The sequence below is a fragment of the Haliotis asinina genome, chromosome 5 (genome assembly GCF_037392515.1).
Source record: "Haliotis asinina isolate JCU_RB_2024 chromosome 5, JCU_Hal_asi_v2, whole genome shotgun sequence".
Classification (NCBI taxonomy): Eukaryota; Metazoa; Mollusca; class Gastropoda; order Lepetellida; family Haliotidae; genus Haliotis; species Haliotis asinina.
Genome location: NC_090284.1, coordinates 69742015 through 69763659, shown reverse-complemented (window position 1 = coordinate 69763659; position 21645 = coordinate 69742015). Strand labels below are relative to the sequence as shown.

The 21645-nt window shown below is 40.3% G+C and overlaps 1 protein-coding gene across 10 annotated transcripts in view; it reads right to left on the bottom strand.

The window, feature by feature from the left end:
- LOC137285158 (FAD-dependent oxidoreductase domain-containing protein 2-like) overlaps positions 1 to 21645 on the bottom strand; it is a 129986-nt gene that overhangs the window by 10273 nt on the left and 98068 nt on the right. For 9 of the 10 annotated variants that reach the window (XM_067817388.1, XM_067817394.1, XM_067817389.1 and 6 more), the window contains 5 exons: positions 5739 to 5992; positions 3975 to 4126; positions 2751 to 2929; positions 1461 to 1591; positions 478 to 598 (listed from right to left, as the gene is read on the bottom strand). In XM_067817388.1, coding sequence (XP_067673489.1) covers positions 478 to 598; positions 1461 to 1591; positions 2751 to 2929; positions 3975 to 4126; positions 5739 to 5973 — 818 coding nt within the window. In that variant the 5' untranslated portion in view covers positions 5974 to 5992. Of the gene's footprint in view, positions 1 to 477; positions 599 to 1460; positions 1592 to 2750; positions 2930 to 3974; positions 4127 to 5734; positions 5993 to 21645 lie in introns of those variants that run through there. The other variant, XM_067817397.1, reaches the window with a different exon arrangement.

Sequence of the window (21645 nt, the reverse complement as noted above, 5' to 3'; positions counted from 1 at the left end):
CACCAAGTTTCATCACTTATCGAACTCATGACAATACTCTTTTGTCTTGCTACAAATTTGTTTCACACTATATCAGTACATGTGAAAACAGTACCTTAAACACTACTGACCATTTTGCAAAATCTAGTTTTGAACAGCTGACTGAAACAAGAGGCTACATGTACACTAGTGTGTCTAAACTTTTGATGGGGAGTATGTGATGCTTGCATGTGAACAACCAAACATGAACCGACCAGACTAGTGACTGACATCATGAACAACAGCAACTCATTACACCTGACCTCCTACATCACCAAGTATCCATCATCTGATGATCAGCGTACATTAGGCCTACAGCAACTCATTACACCTGACCTCCTCCATCACCAAGTATCCATCATCTGATGTTCAGAATAGGTTAGGCCAACTCCAGCCAGGGATCCCAGCTAGGTTTATAGAATACAAGAGTCATGACAACAGTCTCAACTTGTTGCTCACCTGAGGTCACCAACATAGTGTGTTGCCCATGACAACCGGACACGTGACCTTCCAACCATATGTATAAGGTTCGTAGATCCATAGATGGCATCACCTGTTTCAAATGCTGCATTACCTCGACCTGAGAACAGTAATTACACGGATATTTGTAAAGACCAGAACTTGTTGAGTGTAATTTGGACAGATATCACTTTAACATAGAAAAATGGGGAACATAAACATAATATCCATAGCCCTTAGTCTATCCACTCTGACCATTCAACAAGGTTGTTCCTAAAGGTCACATTCTGATAACACAATAGGACTATTCTCCTGGACCTTGGATATCTGGACCTTGTCTGGCCGGCTAGTTTCAATTTGTCACTTACGCCAGGCAGATAGATTGCTGTGGGACAAGACTTCTATACACAGTACCCAAACAATGTTACCAGTTCCAGTTGTTGTTACTGTTGACACTCTTATTCACTCAAATTCATCATGTCTAGTGTTTATGGAGTAGTACATCACAAAATCATTTTTGCATACTTCATGTTTTAAATGGATACGAGGTTTAAACTATAAACACACATTCTAAATTTAAACTTCCATGAATGCAAATAAATAGAAACGATTCTTAAATATACCAACTTTAACAGGGTCTGTAAACAAATGGTACAATTTCAGTGAGCCATGACAGATTTCTTGATTAATGTTAATATTTGACTGAGGTCAACTTCTTTTTTATGAGGAGTACAATGATTGGGAGCAATTCAATTTATGACAGATTATGCATACACTCTGAAAGGCTCTGTTTCTCATAATACAAAAGTTGATGTGTACATATTCTCTCCTATATGAGTATCACATCTAGATACCTTCAAACTCTAGGTAAATATACACTTTATACCATAAAGTGAGCAGTAAGAGAGCTGGATGTACAGTGGTACCAAGTGAATATAGCATATATTTCTGTAGTGACTACAGTCAGCGTATCTCCTTCTTACCGAGTATCAGCACTGTCTTTCCTTCAAAGTCATCAGGATTGATGGATACATCTTCATAACCGTCGGCATATTCAATCCCTGGGACGTTCGGGATGTTGGGCTTCCACAGACCGGTGGCAACTATCACAGACCTGAAACAGGACACAGAGACACATTTAGTCAAGTCAAGTCAAGTCAAGTCAGTATTCAATCCCCCGGACGTTCAGGATGTTGGGCTTCCACAGACCAGTGGCAACTATCACAGACCTGAAACAGGACACAGAGACACATTTAGTCATGTCAAGTCAAGTCAAGTCAGTATTCAATCCCTGGGATGTTCAGGATGTTGGGCTTCCACAGACCGGTGGCAACTATCACAGACCTAAAACAGGACAGAGAGACACATTTAGTCAAGTCAAGTCAAGTCAAGTCAGTATTCAATTCCCCGGACGTTCAGGATGTTGGGCTTCCACAGACCGGTGGCAACTATCACAGACCTGAAACAGGACACAGAGATGACATTTAGTCAAGTCAAGTCAAGTCAAGTCAGTATTCAATCCCCAGGAAGTTCGGGATGTTGGGCTTCCACAGACCAGTGGCAACTATCACAGACCTGAAACAGGACAGAGACACATTTAGTCAAATCAAGTATTTGACTCCAAGTCCCAAGTAAGTGTCAGATGCTTTGTAAGACATATCTAGCCTTGTAGGATTATCAACAAAATTATGGTCTATAACAGCCTGGGACTGTACCAATCACAATACAAGATCTCAACATCATTGAAGACTTTATAAACATTTAATTAGTGCTAAATTCAAAGAGAAATAAGTATGTTGCAAGCATGGAAATCCCCATTCAAAAACATTGCAAGTTCCATCAGTAATGCCATCATACTGCTAACTTGGTGCCATGTTGCACTCAGCACTATTTCAGCCATAGTGTTGGTCTGTAAATAATCTAGTCGTAACCAATTAATCCAGTGATCAACAGCATGAGCATAAATCTATGCAATCAGATTACCATATACTGTAATCAATATAATTGTGCTGCTATTGCACTGACCAACTGGCTGTCACTGGTCAGAACAGGTTTGCTTCCTGCCACTGGTATCAACAGTTTTCATTCCATGATTTTACAACAGTTTAAATAATTCTTCAGAAAAATGACAAAGCATTAAGAACCTAATTCAAGAATTAAAATTGTAACTTTTGGCCAAAATATTCAAAGTATTTCTCTCTGTTCATGCTGCTTATTATCAAATATTTTCAGGTCAGTATTTGGGGAGGCAGGAGTGAGTGAGCATTGTTTACCTGCACTGGTAATTGTTCTTGTTCTGGTCATCAAGAGAGAAGTACTGCCCATCTGGCATGGTGTCGTCCTTGACAGTATTTATAGCCATAATCTCTGTGTTGTGCTGCACGTTTATCCCAAGCTTCTTCTCGTAGTCTCGCAGGTAGTGCAGCAGCACATCCGCATGGGGGAACATGTCCTAGGGAACACAATTCATGGTTTGTTTCACAATACTACTGTGTTACATCAATCAACTGGTTATTATTAATTCATTTCACATCACATGCAAATGTTAACAATCATGATAAGTCATTAAAATACTGTAAACCTGCTTAAGGCACTGTTTCAATCATGATTTTCAAAAACACAGACAAAATTATCTTGGATATATGGAGGTATGTCAGTGTGGATGACAAATTTCAACAGTAAGTTTCATCATGTAGCCAACTCCTTTTCCAAACCAACAGACTTTAGTAGGAATGCACTTGGACAATGACAAAGGTGTGACTAAAGTGTAGAGGTGTGACGATACAGAAAATTCACGATATGAAACGCATTGTCATATCTTGGCTTCGACTGGATGTACATCACAATAAGTTATCTTTAGTTTTTTTCTTCAAAAATGCATGTTTTTATATAAAGTACCTGTGTATATTTTGACATAACCTTCAATTTCTAGTGACAATTAACAACTTTAAGATCAATGATACGTATCACCATACAAAAAAAGTATCATTATATTTATTGTCCACCCAATCATAAAGACTATCATCACAGCTCTACTACAGTGTGACTGTGGTGTGCAGACAATGTGAGTGTAGTGTGATGACAGAGTGACTAGTGTGTGACTACAGTGTGAAGACCATGTGACCACAGAGGGACAAAAGAGTGCAGACAGTGTGACGACAGTATGCAGTGATTACAGTGTGATTACAGTGTTACAATAGGGTGACTACTGCATGAAGACAGTGTAACTACAGTATGAAGACAGCTAGTTGACTATAGTTTGATGACAGTGTTCAGACAGTGGAGTGTGACTAGTGTGATGACAGAGTGACTATAGTGTGCAGACAGTGGGACTATGGTGTGATTAGAGTGCAGACAGTGTGCATGTGACTATAGTGCACAGACAGAGTGACTACAGTAGGACTACAGTGTCACAACAGAGGCACTACAGCAGGACTCCCTTGTGATGACAGTGTGCCAATAGGGCTACATACTACTGGAAGCCAATGCTGGCTTACCTTAGAGTAATGTTTCAACAGCAGACTTTCATCATGACTCAGCAGCGAGTTCCAGTCATGACGCATGTTGAATTCCTTGTTTGTCTGGCCGGTATAGCGTTTGTTTATACTGATCAATTTTCTGTGGCGTGGATACACTGTAAAAAAGTCTCCTGAAACAGTGCAAATGAAAAATGTATAGGGCGACACTGACAGAGGCCATGTTGATGAAGTGATGCCCATGTTAAACAAGAGTCATCAGAAGATGACATATCCCCCGGCCCCTACATGTTTGAAAGGACAAATAATCTGAGAGTTACTCATTGTTTTTTCAGACTAAGTTTGAATTGTTTCCATGGAATTCATGAAAATTATAAATGCCATATATCTGTAACCAGCAAAGTCACAATTTCAAGATCTGTCTCATGTCTGCCAAGATCTGTTGAAAGATATGAAATGGTTATCTAGTTGTGCTTTGGGAACGAAGCCCACCCCTCCATTTTGAGACTAAGTCCGAAACGTTTCCATCGAAATAAAAAAAAAAATGCATCACAAAAACCTTTAAAAACCAAAAGGCACCACTTTGGGGTCTGCCACACATATCTAGAAAGTTTTACTAACAGATATTAAGAAGTTTTTGAGTTCTGCTCCGGAAATGAAACACACCTCTCACTTTTCAGACTATGTCCGAAACATTTCCATGGAAACCGAGAAAATAATAAATCACAAAAACCTGTACATAGCAAAAGGCACCACTTCAGCTTCTAACTGATATATCTGCCAAGTTTTGCAGAAAAATATTGAACGGCTTTTGAGTTCTGCTCCGGAAACGAAACACACCTCTCACTTTTGAGACTATGTCCGAAACGTTTCCATGGAAACCGAGAAAATAATAAATCACAAAAACCTGTACATAGCAAAAGGCACCACTTTAGATTCTGATTGATATATCTACCAAGTTTTGCAGAAAAAAATTGAACAGTTTTTGAGTTCTGCTCCAGAAACGAAGCTCACCCCACCATAAGACTAACACCAAAATGTTCCATGGAAAAACAGAGAAAATAGAAATGCCAAAAATCTGTAAATAGCAAAAGGCACAACCATAGGTTGAGATTACTATATCTATCAAGTTTGGTCTAAAAATATTGAACAGTTTCTGAGTTATGCTCCGGAAACAAGATGATTACGGACGGACGGACAGACAGACGAGGCATCGACTATATCCCCCAGCATGTACTGCCGGGGGATAATAATGAACACAATTATACCAATGTGATCAACCAATCACAGCAGTTGTAGATGAGATGCAACATATAAAGTTTGTTTGTGAAGCAGACGGTAATAAGGATCTTACTCGTGTACCTGTAGATGGATGCATTCTTAATCTGTGAGTTTCTACACCAACAGAAATGGCTGCATGTTATTTACAAGTCGGTGTAATGTTATATATGTATATACTGCTATAATGGCCAGTTTTTGGGGACTAAAGTCTTCAGTCTAGCATTTTGTTGGTCAGTTTCGTAAATGGCAGGTCATCGTATTACCAAAGTGGTGAACATGCATTGCCAGGAATGCATTAGTACATAGGCAACACAACTACACAGAAATTCAGTACTTCTCTTATTTTCACCACCATGACAGATATCCAAGGTGCATTATGCAAACCTTTGTAAGGTTTATGGTCCTTGACAAAAAGCAACAGGTAGTAGTAATCAAGAGCGATCTTTTTAAAAAATATCGAGTAAAACAACTGAATAATACAGTAGTTTTATTGAATAAACTCACCAGAAACATTTGCTTTTTCAAAAATAACATAATCTCTGCCCTTTTGTTCCATGAAGTAGCCAAGCTGAAGGCCCCCTGGACCACCACCAATGATGCAGTAGTCATGCCTATGTAAGGACGATGATGATGAGGAGGAGGAGGCATGTGACGGAGCAAAGAGGAGCAGGCAGCCAATCAGCAGCAAGGAATGGAAGACACGGGACAGGGCACTTGCGGTGAGGTCGGGACCAATCATTGCGTCACCTGGTCTTTATCTGCAACAATAAATATTACATGTTAGTGGCCACTGTGGTAATGTTTGAGAAGGACATGAGAACAGGTTGTAAAACATTGTATTCCAGGATGAATGTAGAGGCTAGACAAAAAGGATCTGATGTATGATCATTGAAATAGTCACTTTAATCGTGTAGCACAGGATTACACTATTTCAAGAATTAATCAGAGTGGTCTAACCAGTCTAAAAAATGGAAAACCTTGAGAGCCAACACTATGAAAAAGGTAGTTAAAGTATTTTGAATGAAATTCAGGAAATCTATGCTTGCCAGTGAAATATGATTGTTTACACAAAAGCAATATTCATTATATCTATCAAATGAACGAGTCCATATTTGACATCTAAGTCATTACCCACACAATGCTCCATTAGCAATTATCAAACAACAAAGAGTCAAATTACTGTAAGGGTAAAATATGACCTTTCAGAGGTCACTGATTACATGAATGGGAACGTAGTGTAGAATTAGGAATATCAGGTTGTACATCTTGTGGACTTATCCACTTCCTACATATTATACATATTATACACATGCACAAGACAATTACCGTCACTGTCAATATTTTAGTCTCTCCTGTAGTTGATAGGTATTGGAGAAAACATGCCTCCAAGGTTTTGGTAGACAATGTAAAACCGGGGGAGGGATTTCCCGACCCCGATGGTTTTACAGTGTCTGCCAAAACTGAGGAGATGTGTTTTCTCTAACATATATACCATCAACGATGGGTAATTACAATGCAGATGATCCTTTAATGAAGCTACATAATAATAACTGAAGCGCACATAAAATCAATAATAATGACACTAATTGAAAGTAGATAATTTAACCCCGCCACCTTCGTCCGCCCGGTGGCCCTGTGGTAGAGTGTCTGCCTACGAGTCTGAGACTTACGGTTCCAATCTTGTGTGGGAAAATATTTGTATTGTACTTGATTGATATTTTTCAATTGATGTCAAACACTCATGTATCATTTGAATGTTGACGTCCATATAAAGTTTGGAAAAGTAAAACCTGGGAAGCGGTCTCACTAACGAAAAGTAAAACCTGTCCCTCCAAAACAAAAACCTCAAATGTGGTTATTCTGGGAAAACAAGACATGACCTAATATATAGTGATAAGCACACTTTAGGTTTATATTAATGATGCAAACAAAAATATGGTACAACCATCTAATAAATATGCAAATGAAGGCATCTAGGTGAAAGGACAATGTCATGTTTGTAAGTAATACTTGAAATTACATGTAGTAACTGTTTGACCTTTCACATTTTCATTTCTATTTGTACATGACTCCAGACACTATCCTGTGAAACCCATCCATCCAGACACATTTATCTATGAAACACATTCATCATCTTGACTGCAACATTTTGAGCAATTATGTGGTCTGGTTTAACCATCAAAAGCTGAAATACAATCATGACACACAATTGCTCAGCAAGCTGTGAATGGGGACCTGGTAGGATGAGGTATAACATGACTGATAACCTTCTCATGCCTCGCAGCCAGACATGCTTCAGTAATCCTCAGGGAGCTAAGAATACAAACTGAATGCACACTGACTCATTAAAGGAGGCAACACTGCAGTACGTTGCACATACATACATGAATATTACTCAAGATGACAATGTTTGTTATTTATTACGAAATGGTACATTATAATGATGATATGAAACAATCTAACTTCCATTGCCGTAACGACACACCATCATGGCACCATCTATCTATTTTGGTTCACCCCCAGTTGTCATGGTTATTGGAAGATTTCAATAGCCATTATTCCAGTGACCAGAAACTATCACCAATAAATAACCAAACTGTCAGAAAACATGTTTCCCAATCCTTACTGACTCACACTGACAAATCAGACTGAAGCAAATGCAACAGAATTCATGAAGGTGCATTAAACATAATGGGTTGAACGCAATGTAAAATGACTTAATTATAGTCTTAAACTACATCTGTGCTAAAACCATTTGTAATTGTACTTTTCCAATGGCACTTCCGGACACTTTTCCATTCATTCTGTTAGACATGTGCAGTTATCAGGGCAATAGCAGCCCTGTGTTTGGGATGTGAGATCAAAGTAAAAGCTGAGGAGATATGCCCCTGTGAATAGCTTGTTGTGCAACACAGAGCCCCCAGGTGTGACTGTACACAATCACTAAGTGTCTGCCATCAAAGGCAGTTGTGCTAAACATGCCATCACATTAAATCAATATGATACTTAACTGCAAACTCACATCCATTTGAATGTCATACCCATTCACTTATTACAAAGAACACATGCATAAATGTATTTCGTTCGCATAAAATCAGTTTACTGTTAATCAACCATCAATGCACATACTATTTTCCCCCAAACTGCTTCATTAAACTGTATGTGCATTTTTCAATTGTTTGGGAGACGTCCAGGTGAGAGTGACAAATGACAATATGTTGACATGTGGGATAATGACAGTAGTTTTGTTTAACTGAAAGGCATCTGCCTGGGAAAGCCACATTTGAAAAATACCTATTGCTGCTAAAGCCACATTTCAAGTACAAACCCCGATGCTGCAAAAGTCACAATGAATGAAGGAATCATTACCATTTGTTTTGTTCAAATAAGCGAAAGTGAAACAGCAAACTGAAGTAGTGATTCCATTATAATCATTCAGTTTTATGCCACTGCTATCAACTCCAAGCATGGGATGACGATCACACTTACATTTGGCCCTGATTGTTGGTGTTCAGACATTATTACTTCCCCAGAAAGCAGTTCAACCAGTCATTGGTGATCTTTTTCATTTTTTTATACAAAATAAATCTCTTCTCTCTACTTAAGCTATAACTCACACAACCTATATGCTCTCTAGAGCCATCTAACTATCAATGATTTGCTTTGTAATAAACCCATGTTTATTAATATAAAATATAATTGATTTGCCAAGAGCCAAATATTGCCCAGTGGTGAAGAGTAACAATTTAGAGCAAAGAAACTGCCCAGCAATATTCATTATTCAAATATTTAAATTTTCTTTAAAAAACATTTTATTCCACTGATACAATTACAGATGCTGAAATATTCAATTAATCTGTCAGAAGACAGAATTAAAATCTCATCTAACACAAACAGTTTCAGAATCTACACATAAGGGTAAGTTCTTCTGGAAATGTTTAGCTATCATTCACCAACAACTGCTAACAAATTCAACCAATTTAAATGTAAATATTAGTAAGACTTAGGATTGACGAGAACTGAAAATAACAAGTAGAATGTTTTATTGGTTTGTAAAACTTCTTCTGTTAACATGTAAATTCTTTCATTTCTACAAAGGAAAAATATAATAGATTGATAAAATATCTTCACATTTTATATCTCTTTGAGAAGGATGTGCAAGAGCTAACTACAAATTGACTGAAAATGTGTACATTTATTTCACAGACTTACAAGCAAGTGATTGAGTTATATAACTTAGCGCCACATCAGCAATATTGCATCTATATCGTGATGAGGATTTGAATAATAATTAAAGTCAAAATAAATACAGTCAATACACAGACTTACGAAATACTGTTAGGAATTCAAAAAGCTCAAAAACAACGCAACAGACTAACTGTGATGGACCAATCAACATAGTTAATGTGTAAACTGACTAACTACAAAATTCCATCATTTTGCAGGCACATACCATCTGTAACTCCGATTCAAAGTACAATGTATATATTTCTAGTGAATATTAGGGCTAGCAATGACCTGTGTCATTACACTGTACTGCAACAAAAAATGGTATCTGTAATACCATCATATCATTGGTTTTAAAAAAAAGTGTTACACACTGTTCTAAGATTACTGGAATTATATCAAAAAGAAACATTTAACACGTTTTTAATATGACTGTCAATATATGCATATAAAAAATATTATCAGAATGTTTCAATATATTCTAGTTTCATGATTACTGCATGAGAACAAGTGGTACTGGTCGCATCAATTACTGCTACTCACCAGGTTTCTGAAGCAGTGTTCCCTGGTGTCCTTGTTGTCCTAACACCTGACACTTTAAGCAATGATCAGTTGAGATTAATCCCAGCATAAGCACCCAGTAAAGAAGCGGCACATGCTTGCAAGATAGAGGATATGCAGAAATACAGTATGCAAATTGAAATCAATTTCATCTCAGTGTATATGTAAAGCTTTACTCTAATTCTCAGTGGTTGGACATACATCCGTATGACATATCATTTGGTGAATTTCCATATTCAAATGATTCAACAACACATTTATCCAATGTTGAATGCTATATTTTATATATAAAAACACAATTTCTCCTGAGAAATGTTATTGCCATTTGGAAGGAATATTTTGGTAGCTCATTTTATTCTTTACTGCAAAATATGTTCAAATTTCTGATAATCTGCTAAAAGTAAGTGAATTGATTCTTCCTCTACTTAAATAGCATAGAAAGCATAGAATATTATCTAAATTTACATATCGCAGCTGTTGAAGTCAAAACAAGATAGAAATATTCAGTTTTTAAAATATACGTTGGCAGGCACTAGCATGTGTTAAAACATCCAGCATGCTTAATGGGCAATAAAGGTTTTGCAAAATCTCTTTGATAAGATTTCAGCAGCTCAAACAGAATTTTAAACACACCATTGTACTGGCTGTTTATTAACTTAGAAAAGATTGTGACTTGAAAGGAGTATGGTTTTATACCCTTTTTAACATTCTATCACTATCACTGTAGACAGAGACTGAGATAGCTATGATACATTTATGGGATGCATGAAGGTCCTGGGTAGAATAAGCCTTCAGCAACGCACGCTTGGCATATGTCAATTGTGCTGATCGATGCTCATGCTGTTGATCACTGGATTTTATGATCCAGACATGATTATTTAGAGACCGCTGCCATATACATAGCTGGAATTTAGCTGAGTGCAGCATAAAACTGCACTCACCCACTGCAAGAATTCGGATATGTTTTATATCATTTGATAAATGTTCGTGCTTTTAATTCCGCCGAGGTGAATCAGGAAAGTGGCACCATATCTCAAACTTCATGTTATTATTTATGATGCTCAGTCAGCCATTAGGAGCGAACTGCTATTACAGCAGGATCAGATGGAACATCTTATTATAAAATCTGTTCAACCTACTGCCTAAGCACAGCTCTCAGCATCAATTTGATTATGTTTTAGTGTTATCCCATGAACTCATATGGAGCTTACAAGCCTGTTATATTCGTGCTTCCTGTCGAAGACACCTAGGGGAAGCAAATTGTGTGATTGGTAACCATTGAATATTATTTAGTAAACATCTGTGTATGTAAGCAGTCGATGCCTGTAAATACATGTATGTTCCGATATGCTGTGCACTTCGATAAAACCGACAATAAACCACCTTTACCCAATTGATTTTGAAATGCTTACATATAAATATTCTGCACTACAATGCAACACAGAGCATAATTACACAATGTCTTCTTTTCTTGTCTCTAAGTGTCTTTACACACCTTTGTCTATTGAGTAAATCGAGGTACCATATGCACAAAGTAGTCAATAACGCAAAGAAGTGCTATGTCTTGTTCCATGTATCTTAGATTGTGTTTCTGTAAGCTCATGTGATTTGTGACTGACTTGCAACATCATATCAATCAGATATTGCCTTGAAACAGCACATGTTGGCAGAAATGTTTTACCAGTTCACTCAGTAGAGTTTAAATACTAATATATGAAAAAAATGTCAATAAGCACCTAGAATAATGTTGAATTTAGAGATAATACTCAAAGGCCGGAACATTTGGAGCCGTCCCTGTTTTCTTGTTTAGATGACATAAATTGACACTCCAGTCAGTATGTGAATAGGTACAAAATGTGCAAACATATAGATTCAAGATAAACTTAATTCACACCTTGATAAAAGAATATATAAGGATATATTGTTTAAATTAGATCTATTACTGTTTACGTAAAAGGTGTGTTGAATATACAAAGGGAGCTACCAAATGTAAACAAAGTTCACATCCAACAGTATTTGCTTCCCGTGTATCTGTCCTGCCTCTCAATGGCAGTACAACTGTACATGGGCGATGGCCTAAAAACTAAAACAAACATGAATACAGTGATACTAGAAACCATTGGGGTTGCTCCAAGTGACAGAATTTGAGGTCTCACTTTCCACTGGAGTAATGTGAAAGGCACAATGACATTCATACATAATTTTCAACTCTTTATTGGTTTCAGATACCAATCTTTTATGTAGATCTGAATGTAGGACCAACAATGGTCTCAATGCCAGTCAAATCTGAGCAGCAGATGTCGCAATGTGATTATATGTGCACTGAGTTACTACAGCCAGAGGACATTTATAAAGCACCACGTGTCATCAGACAAAACAGTGACTAGACCTAGTATAGCCAGACCACCAGGTGTCACCAAACTAGTGTGACTAGTCAAGGACTTCTGTAAACCACCAGGTGTCACCAGAAAAACCTGGACCTATGAAGTGGAAACACACGGTTGGGGAAATATAAGCATCTATTCATTACAACATTTTAAGAAACAAAATCACCTTGGACAAATGGTAGCCCAAGTCTACCATGAATGTATACATATTCACTGCAGTTAATAGTGATTAACATTAGTGGGACCGCAGTGTGATACAGTATATGCATCTTTGAACACTGTCGTAACAAAATTGTGACAGACAAAAACTCTCATGGGCAAGGACAATATCAGAATGTTCACAACTTGAAACCCACTACCAGAGTTGTCTGGCTAACAGTCTGCTCAATGTGAAGGAGATATCATCTGCTGTCATATCTGTGTAGATCAGGAAGACTTACTAACACCTACCATCCATCACATCGGTCTCCCTAACTTCTGCCAGAAATATCCACAACCTTCAACTTTAAAAGGAAATCAGTGGTTTAATTGACCATGATGTTCCCCTGACACAAGAGATCACGGTTCAATGTACGCCCCATGATCAGTGAGACATGTCGTCTTACCAACTGAAAAGAGGATCTATGCATTTTTCATGTACGTACTAGAACACTTTACCACAATCGTTCTGCATGAATGATTTCATAAAAATTGTCATATAGCATACTGACTGCTTGGGTCACACATAAAAAGGGTTATTGTTGTCATTATATATATATAATATGGTGACACTATACATATATTTATTCTTGACTGAGCATCTCTGGAACAACACTCGTAAACATGTTGCAGTTTTCCAATATACCATACAGATTATGAGAACTTGCAAATTTCAAACCTGAAAAGAATATCAAGCCTGACGTTCGGTTGATTCTTAACTACTTTCATTGGGTAAGTTCTACAGTATTAAATAGGGATTTATCTGACTCAGTGTCATTAAGAAAGTGGCCATATGTGACATACGCTATATTTGGGATTGTACTTTCTCAGTAAAGTACGTATTCTCATACTTTGATGGGTTGTATCTCATTTGGGAAACCCACAATTTCAGAATGAGGCACATATTCGGCAGCACATAAAGTCAGCTGTGTAACCCATGTAATGTAAGCGGCAGTGGGTGGATGGGTTGAACTACCATACAACTTGTAAAAATAAATGGACACCACAACACATCTCTAAGACTGAGCAGTTTCAATGTACACCAGGAGACTATCAATACTCGAGATAGTCGTTTATTGAACACAGGTTCAACTCCGGAGATGGATATAGACAGTGCCTGCCACCTACAGTCAAGGATGATGGACACACTAATAATTTATGAGACATCAAAGGCATCACTTACACAGTAGCCAATCGAGAGAGCAAATAAAGGCAAAAGAGTAGAGATAAACTAATAATCATTGAACCCATGGGGAACAATCTATATTCAAGGCACATGAACACTTTGATAAAAGTCATTCACAAAATCGATATCATACAAAGAGAATTGCCAGATCGCCAACAAGCAAAGAACTCTCTTTGAAATGATACAAATTGTCATGCACTGACATAATGGGCGTCTGATGCCAGAGGCAAGTTGGACTCCTGTGACACAAACATGTTAACTAACCACAGATACGGCGATTTGAACTTAGTCACCTGCTCTTGTTTTGTCCGCCTGCTTATGAACTCTTCAAAAACTTCGTAAAAGTCATACAAATATATATAAAAAAACCCATTTTACATAAATGATATGTGAAGAAACAACATGATACATGTTACTGAATTAATATTACTGATGGAGGCACCAAATGACAATTCCAGACATACTGATGCAGAGCTACACTTATTTACATGTACTGTAGCTCACCTTGTGGCAGTCGCCTCAGTGAGTGAGTGAGTGAGTGAGTGAGTGAGTGCGTGCGTGCGTGCGTGCGTGCGTGCGTGCGTGAGTTGTCTCTAATGACGCTTCACACTATACTGTCTATTTAACATTGAGGCTCATCTTCATCAGATGCTGTGCATAGTCTTATGTTCAAACCACACAGTACATACAACTCTTGGATTCATTCTGGATTCATCATGTCGTATCCTAAGCCTACAGATAAATAATGTGGCCACTTATATCGTGTTTAACTCCATGCCACTTGAGCATGCTGTAAGTGCATACAACATTATTGACACTCTCATCCTTGTAAGCTCTAGCTGCCTGTCACGTGATAGGAAAGTAAGTTATCCCACCTATCCTACTGGGTACCCATTTACTGCTGGGTCACCAGTGGCAATTTTGAACAATCTCACTTGTCTCAACAGGCCACTGTGCAGAAAAACGCAGTAAAGCCCACATTAATCATGGAAAGAGCTACATAAACATGTTACCTCACTATGAAATTATCAAAAAAGACCAAGAAACTGCAACGTTTTCATATCACCTCTACTACGAATGCGCTTTACAATCCACACTTGTCAAATTTCCAAGCAAGCCATGAATCGCCTTGAATAGAAAAAGTACCGTATATGTTGAATTAATTGCTGCCAATAATTTCATGGAAAGTGAATGTAATAAGTATGATGAAAAATTTGTGTCAAATATCTTTCATAAATGATTGTGATGAAATAAGAGTTACAACTTACACACAAATAAACATACATAAGTCTCTACTTATGGGACACTTCAAAATTATGTTCAGAATGTGGTTTTGTTGGTAATCCATGCACAAATGTATTACCAATCACCTGTGTTGTGTATCCTGATTTCTTTCTACATTTTAACAAATGTATTAGTAGTATAGGGAATGATAGTTCTGGCTCACTTTCAAGAAATGTCTCTACAACGCCTTATTTACTAAATAAGACGTTGGTGGGCCCCTTAGCTCTTGCTACTATTACCCCTACTACAAAAAAGTTGGCGGTAATTACTGTGCCTTGGTAGGAGGTAACACTGTGCCGTACGGTACGATCAATAATTCTTCTCTTACAAAACCCCTACCCAGCCCATCCCTCAAGTAGTTCATATCCACTTTATCTATGTTGTAAGTTTTGACTGACCATATAGGATCGGTGGCCCGCTTACGGCTATCGCCCTCGTGTTCCCCTATGTTATGTTTATATCGATGAAACAGTTTAACGTGAACCGCCTACGATCTCTTTGGTGTTCATAATAAAGGCTTGCTGGGCTTTTTGTATCCGCTGTTCTATGTACTTTTTTCTCGTCCTCGCTGATAGCAGACTTACGAGACTTGGATCGAATATCTTGTTTCATTCCGTTATATTTTTTGAGTTCAGAGAGGATTGAACGAAACTCCTCTTCTGAGATCTTACTGTCAGAGAGTGCCGTGGAAATTCGCTCACTCACTGTGTTCAGCTTTGCTTCGGCCAGAACCCTGATCTCGTCGTGTTTCAATGCCTTACGATTAAGTCTGCGTGATACTAACTTAAGCGCCAACCCTACCAACCCTGTCACCCCAGCCGTTATTTCAATACCTAGCACTATAGGTGCAGCCACGATGGTAGCTAACAACCCAACGCCTGCCGCCCCTAGTCCCATGCTGGTTGCCATAAGGGTAGTGTCAGCCCCGTCTACGATATTGAAAGCTCTATTGTACTTTTTACATAGTGCTTTCCGCGTGTCACGGTCTTGTTCTAGTTGACGTTTCACATCACATAACTGCCTCAAGCGGAACCCATCTACGGTTTCCAGCGTCTTCGCTACTTCCTCTACGACTGGGTACAGACCCATTCTATAATATATATTTTGAAAGATATTTTAATTGGGGTTCAGTTAATATTCTATCAATTAATTTGAAGTCTATAAGGTCTAGATTACTAGTCAGGGTAATAGGTGAGAGGCTAATAGAATTTCCTGTTGTAATAAAAACCCCACTGAGGTTTATTAAGCGGTTTATAGGACCCCCCCGGTATCCTGTTGTATAACAATACGACAATATTTTCTTGTGTGTTCGTCAAACCAGTGTATTGACACCCCGGGTAAAATTTGGTGTACTCTTGAGATGTTTTCATGTTGTAAAAACGTAAATAAGACTTCTATGATGAGTGTGAAAGGGGTGTATATATCAGGCCTTAAGTTAGCAGGATAATTGCTAAATGTTAATTTATTTTTTACTTCACTCCTTAACCTATTTTTTTCGGTATTAGTAGTTCCTATGGCTACACTATCCGGAATGAAATCCCCGGCCCAGATGCCGTTGTTCCTAATCTTAGTGACAGTCCCATGTTCGTTTAATGTGATATAAGGTGAGGCGAGTGTTAAGTTGATCAGCCATTTGGGCTCTTTTAAATCTGGTAATGGCACCCGTCTGTACACGTTGTCTTTGAAGTGCAGGATGTATAATTCATCTTCCTCACCAGGCTGATCGAATCCCTCCGTATCTCCCAGGTCGTTAAGTGTAGTGTTGGGATGATGACTGGTCATTATTATACTATTACGATATAATTTCCAACTGGTTTTCTGATAATAATTCAGGGGTTAACTTCATACCCATGAAGTGTATGTTGTCAGGCAGGAAGATATTGATTAGTGATATCTTGTTTTCCACGATCACGTTGACCCCCTGCAGACTGGTCTTGGAGTCGACACCCACCCGCACGTAAACGTTGCAAACTTGATACTGGTGTCGTTTCACCCACCCGAGTTTGATCCCCTTCACGATCTCGACATCATTCCCCGATGGTTCCCCTAGGTAGACTTTGATGATCAGTGTTGAGTTTGCCGGTAGATCCTCTAGTATAGTGACCACACCTTCGAATTCAGACACCAACTGCAATTTCACGTTTTGTATGGCTGGTTTACTCGATAGCATGTGGGCTGCTATAGTGTTGACTGGGCTGACGACTATGCTACGTCTCTGAGTTGGGACGTAAGCCACGAGCAGGGTTCCATTGTTCACGACTTTGTTTAGGTGGTTGTCTTTGTTATCAGTGAACACGTAGGGGGAGACGAGTTTAATATTGAGAAACCAGTTGTTATCGGGTAACAACACCCACTTGTCATCTTCGGTGAAGACGAGCATATATGGCTTGTTTCGGGCGACGGTAGTGCTCTCAACATCGTCTAAGTCGAACAGTTTACCTCCGAACGATGGGTATATTACCCAATTATTATCACCGGTGTTGACAAGGGCGTACTTAGTGTTGACTGTTGCTCTTGTGGTATCTATCATATCACTTAGGGTTCCACCGGAGGGGATTTCAACGCGTTTGTAAATGTTGTTTTTCAGTTGCAAGGCGTACGATTTACCATCTACTCCGGGAGCGTCGAAACCGCGCGTGTCTCCAAGGTCGGAGATCCCGATATTGACGCATTTTTTCACTCCGGGCCCTTGTGCGCTGGTCATTTTACATGAAGCGTTAAGCTGAGGTATCCTATATTTACAGGATTATGATTTATATCTAACACCGATATTGTCAGCTCAGGTATGTTGCCCTGGGTTAATTTCTTATACTGCCGTGGTGAAAACGACTCGGTTCTACCGTCGTTGTATTTCTCAGTTTTCACCGGCACTGCTCTCAGTAAAGTGGAAGGGTGACCTCCTTGAATGTTGTACGTTGTGCTCACCTGATCGAGATGAATGTACAGCTCTCGGTACGGTACTAGGTCGGGTAACTTCGTGCCTGTGACGGTTGTTGTTGGTTTTATCTCGTCAGGAGACATACCGAGCATCCTTGCTAATGGTCGGCCGAGCCTCAAAGGGTTTCTTCCGTTGTTGATTAACACCACTGTACCGTTTGAGTCGTTCATCTTGAGTTCGGCTCCCAGGGGTTTGAAGACCTCGTCGTTTAGAGAGCACACGCTGTAGTAGCCGTCAGTTATCTGACTGCGAGTTCCACTGACGAACAGCTTATTGTTGCTGATATTAATGTTAGTCCATTGCGGTAGGTAGGTGATATCGCAGAGTGCGACTTCGAGTTGACCTGACGTGTTATCGATCGCGTGCGTCAGCTGAACGGCCTCACCGCTCGTTATTCCTGGAAGTGTTATGTACATGTTAGCGTATATATGCTCATTATATAATAGTTTTAAAATGTATTCCCCTGGTGTGTTTTACCCTAAACTGGATGTAGATTTCTCCCCCATGAAGATCGTGGTTGCTCCTGAGTTGTATTTCAATGCCCAGCTTTTAGATGTGTTCGATAAGTATAAGCTTTCGGTGACTAACATTGAGGCAGTCCACGCTTGGTTCAACAACCCTATGCAGTTCTGGCAGAATCAATTCAACTTTGCCGTGTGGTGCGCTACAACGGGGTGTGGTGTGACATTGACCGACACTCGGCGTGGACCGCTGAGTCAGTCTGTGTTCAAGTTCCACGTGTACTACCAGGTCAGACGTATCCTTAAAGAGATCAGCGCCCCCCTCCCACAGGACAAAGCGTGGGGCGCAACAAACAACCCGTACGATAGACGGGCCTACGAACGTATTTGCAATGAATTCGAAATAAACCCGAAGACGGATTGGCGTTTGCAGGGGCCGAACCACGGGTTGGGTATTCCTTATGATGGCGCGCGATCAGTGAAAGAAGTCAGTGATGATTTACTGAAACGAGATATACTACGCCAGGACTTTGCTTTGTCGAGTAATGAATGGAGGGATGATCGTATGAACTTTAAAGGTGGTGTTGCTTTCACAGTCCAGAAAGTGGAGCAGTCAACCGCAGACGGGTGGAAAATGTTCATGCTGGACACGTCGAAAGGATTCACTCGTGCCGGGGTAGTCAGGTTGAACGACTCGATTCGAACGTACGTGTGGGCGCTGTTGGGTGCTCAGTCGATGACTCGTTCCAACATCATTGGTAAGGGAACTGCTTTCGACGCTCAGAAACAGTTCGTTGCCAACGTTGAGGATGCTATCAATTCTCCAGTTGATCTCCCGCGGGCCATCAACCGTTACCAAAACGTGTTAGAATACGCCAGATCGAAAGTCAACTACGTGTTCGGCGTGGGGTTGTACATGGCTCCGAGTGATATGCAACTGAGAGTAAAAAAAGTGGTGGGTTATAACAACAAAATAGTCATAGCCACGAAGGATCAAAAGTTGGGTATCAACCCCGATATTAACACCCCCTATATCCCACACATCCCACCACGTGAAAAAGGTATAGTGGCGCCGCCCCCGGAGCCTAAAGTTCATGTGTCCCCCACACACCCTCATGCACATGAGGGTGTACCCCCCTATCAGCAGCATATTGATAATAAAACAGCCCTAGTGGTTGGTGGGGTAACTTTGGGACTTATTTGGTTAAAGATTTCTTAGCCGCTACGTACACCAGACCCGCCACGGCGACGATGGCTGCCCACAGGTTTTGACTGAGCCACATGGCAGTTTTAGACAGAGCGCTCAACAACCACGAGACGATGCTACCCAGGATGCCGGGAAGGGCTTCGGCGGCTTTACCAGCCAGTTTAGCTAGGCCTTCCCCGAGTTTTTTTATCCAGTCTTTAACACCACCGCCTGTGGGAGTTCCCCCGCCGGCAGGTGTGGGGGTTCCCCCTGTCAGTGACACCACCAGGGTTGATATGATGAAACCCAATGCAGTTAGAATGCTGGCGATGGTGATCCCTTGCTCCCGGAACAATATCCGAATCCTGTTGGCTAAAGTTGTATCCTCATTCAGTATTCTATCGATTGTTTCCCGAATACGACTGATCTGGGATCGAAGCTGTTCACGATTCGAGGAAGCGGCTTCCAATCGTGTACGTCTCTCGTCTTCTAAATCGTGTAGTCGTTCATTGATGCGACGCTTCATATCATCGTTTTCAGTTTCGTTGAGTTTGGTTTTTTCCCTAGCGATGTGCTCGTCGATTTCGTTCAGTTTCCCCATGTTGTTCACGAGTTCTCCACGCACGCGTTTCACGGCTTCGTCTAAGCCGTGCAGTTCCCTTACCGGAAAGTCAAACCCCGGTAACGGTTTGTCCCAGTAGGTGCTCAACAGTTTTTCTATGCTGTCCGAGGCTTCTGTAGCACGCTGTGGTGTCATTTCATCTCTAATGGTGAGGTGGGATCTGGTAGCTTGCAGATCTTCTTTAACGGCCTTAGGTATTGCACCACCGTAATCATTCATGTTTAGATTTTTACGGATAAATTCGACACCATGGCGGCTGGCTAGAGTTGACAAGGCCAGTGGTTTTTTATTGCTCTTGTTAAAGAGGTCAACCCCTGGGTCAGACTTAAGGCGTAGAACACCCTTTGTATCAATAAAAAAATTCTTATGGTATCGACCCTGTGGTTCAACGTAGTTTTTATCTCTTCTTAAACTTTCGTAATAATCATTTACCGTTGTTTCCAAGAGTTCTTGGTTCAATGGTGAACTAGTAAATGAGGTCTCCTGCTCATCATCGAATGCCTGGGCACTAGCGCCCGGCATCTCCGTCATATCTATGTCTTCATCCATTAGTATTAAAAATATATTTCTTTTATATAACAATGTACGGCAGAAAATTAGATCCTTTCAGAAGATTGAGAGAGCCATTAGGAGCCAGAGCCGTGCGCCAGTCGGTGACCATCACCAACAATCCCAGCAAGATAGACCAGAATCAAACTCTGCTGGTTAGATTTCCAAACCTTGGTGAGAATGACCTCATTGTACCAGGCACTGTTCGACTGGCGTTCAATATCACGTTGACCTCCGACAACGACAAACGCGAGCTAGTGCGGAACGTGGGGCGAGCTATCATCAAGAAAACGACCGTCAAGATCAGCGGTAACGAGGTGTTGAGTATCGACGACAGCGACGTGTTTCACTGCTACAAGGATCTCTGGAAAAGCGAGAGAGAACGAGTCAATGATGTGTACCAGGGAATCAGCAAATCAACCCGGGCGCGCATAGGGTATGTCTTCACGCAAGACCAGCAAGACAAGCTATCGGACGGTGAAAAGGCCATCGCTCTAGCATACGGGAATCGATTCTGCGTGCCGCTCGACTTCGAGTTGCTCACGGGACACGCGCCGTTTTACCAGGCCGCGCTGGGTGATAGGCTCGAATACGAGCTCACGTTTAACGACTATAGCAAAGTAGTGCGTACGCCGAACGGTGATGAGGCCAGTTATACCATAGACAACATCTCTCTGGAGTTCGACATGGTCACTAGCCCGGAGCTGGCCAGGCAGGTTCGAAGCCAGTACTCTGGGAAGATGGCTATCCTGTACGATCGCGTACTGAGGCATAGATCAGTCGTGCGAGATAAGAGCGACACTGTGTGGAAT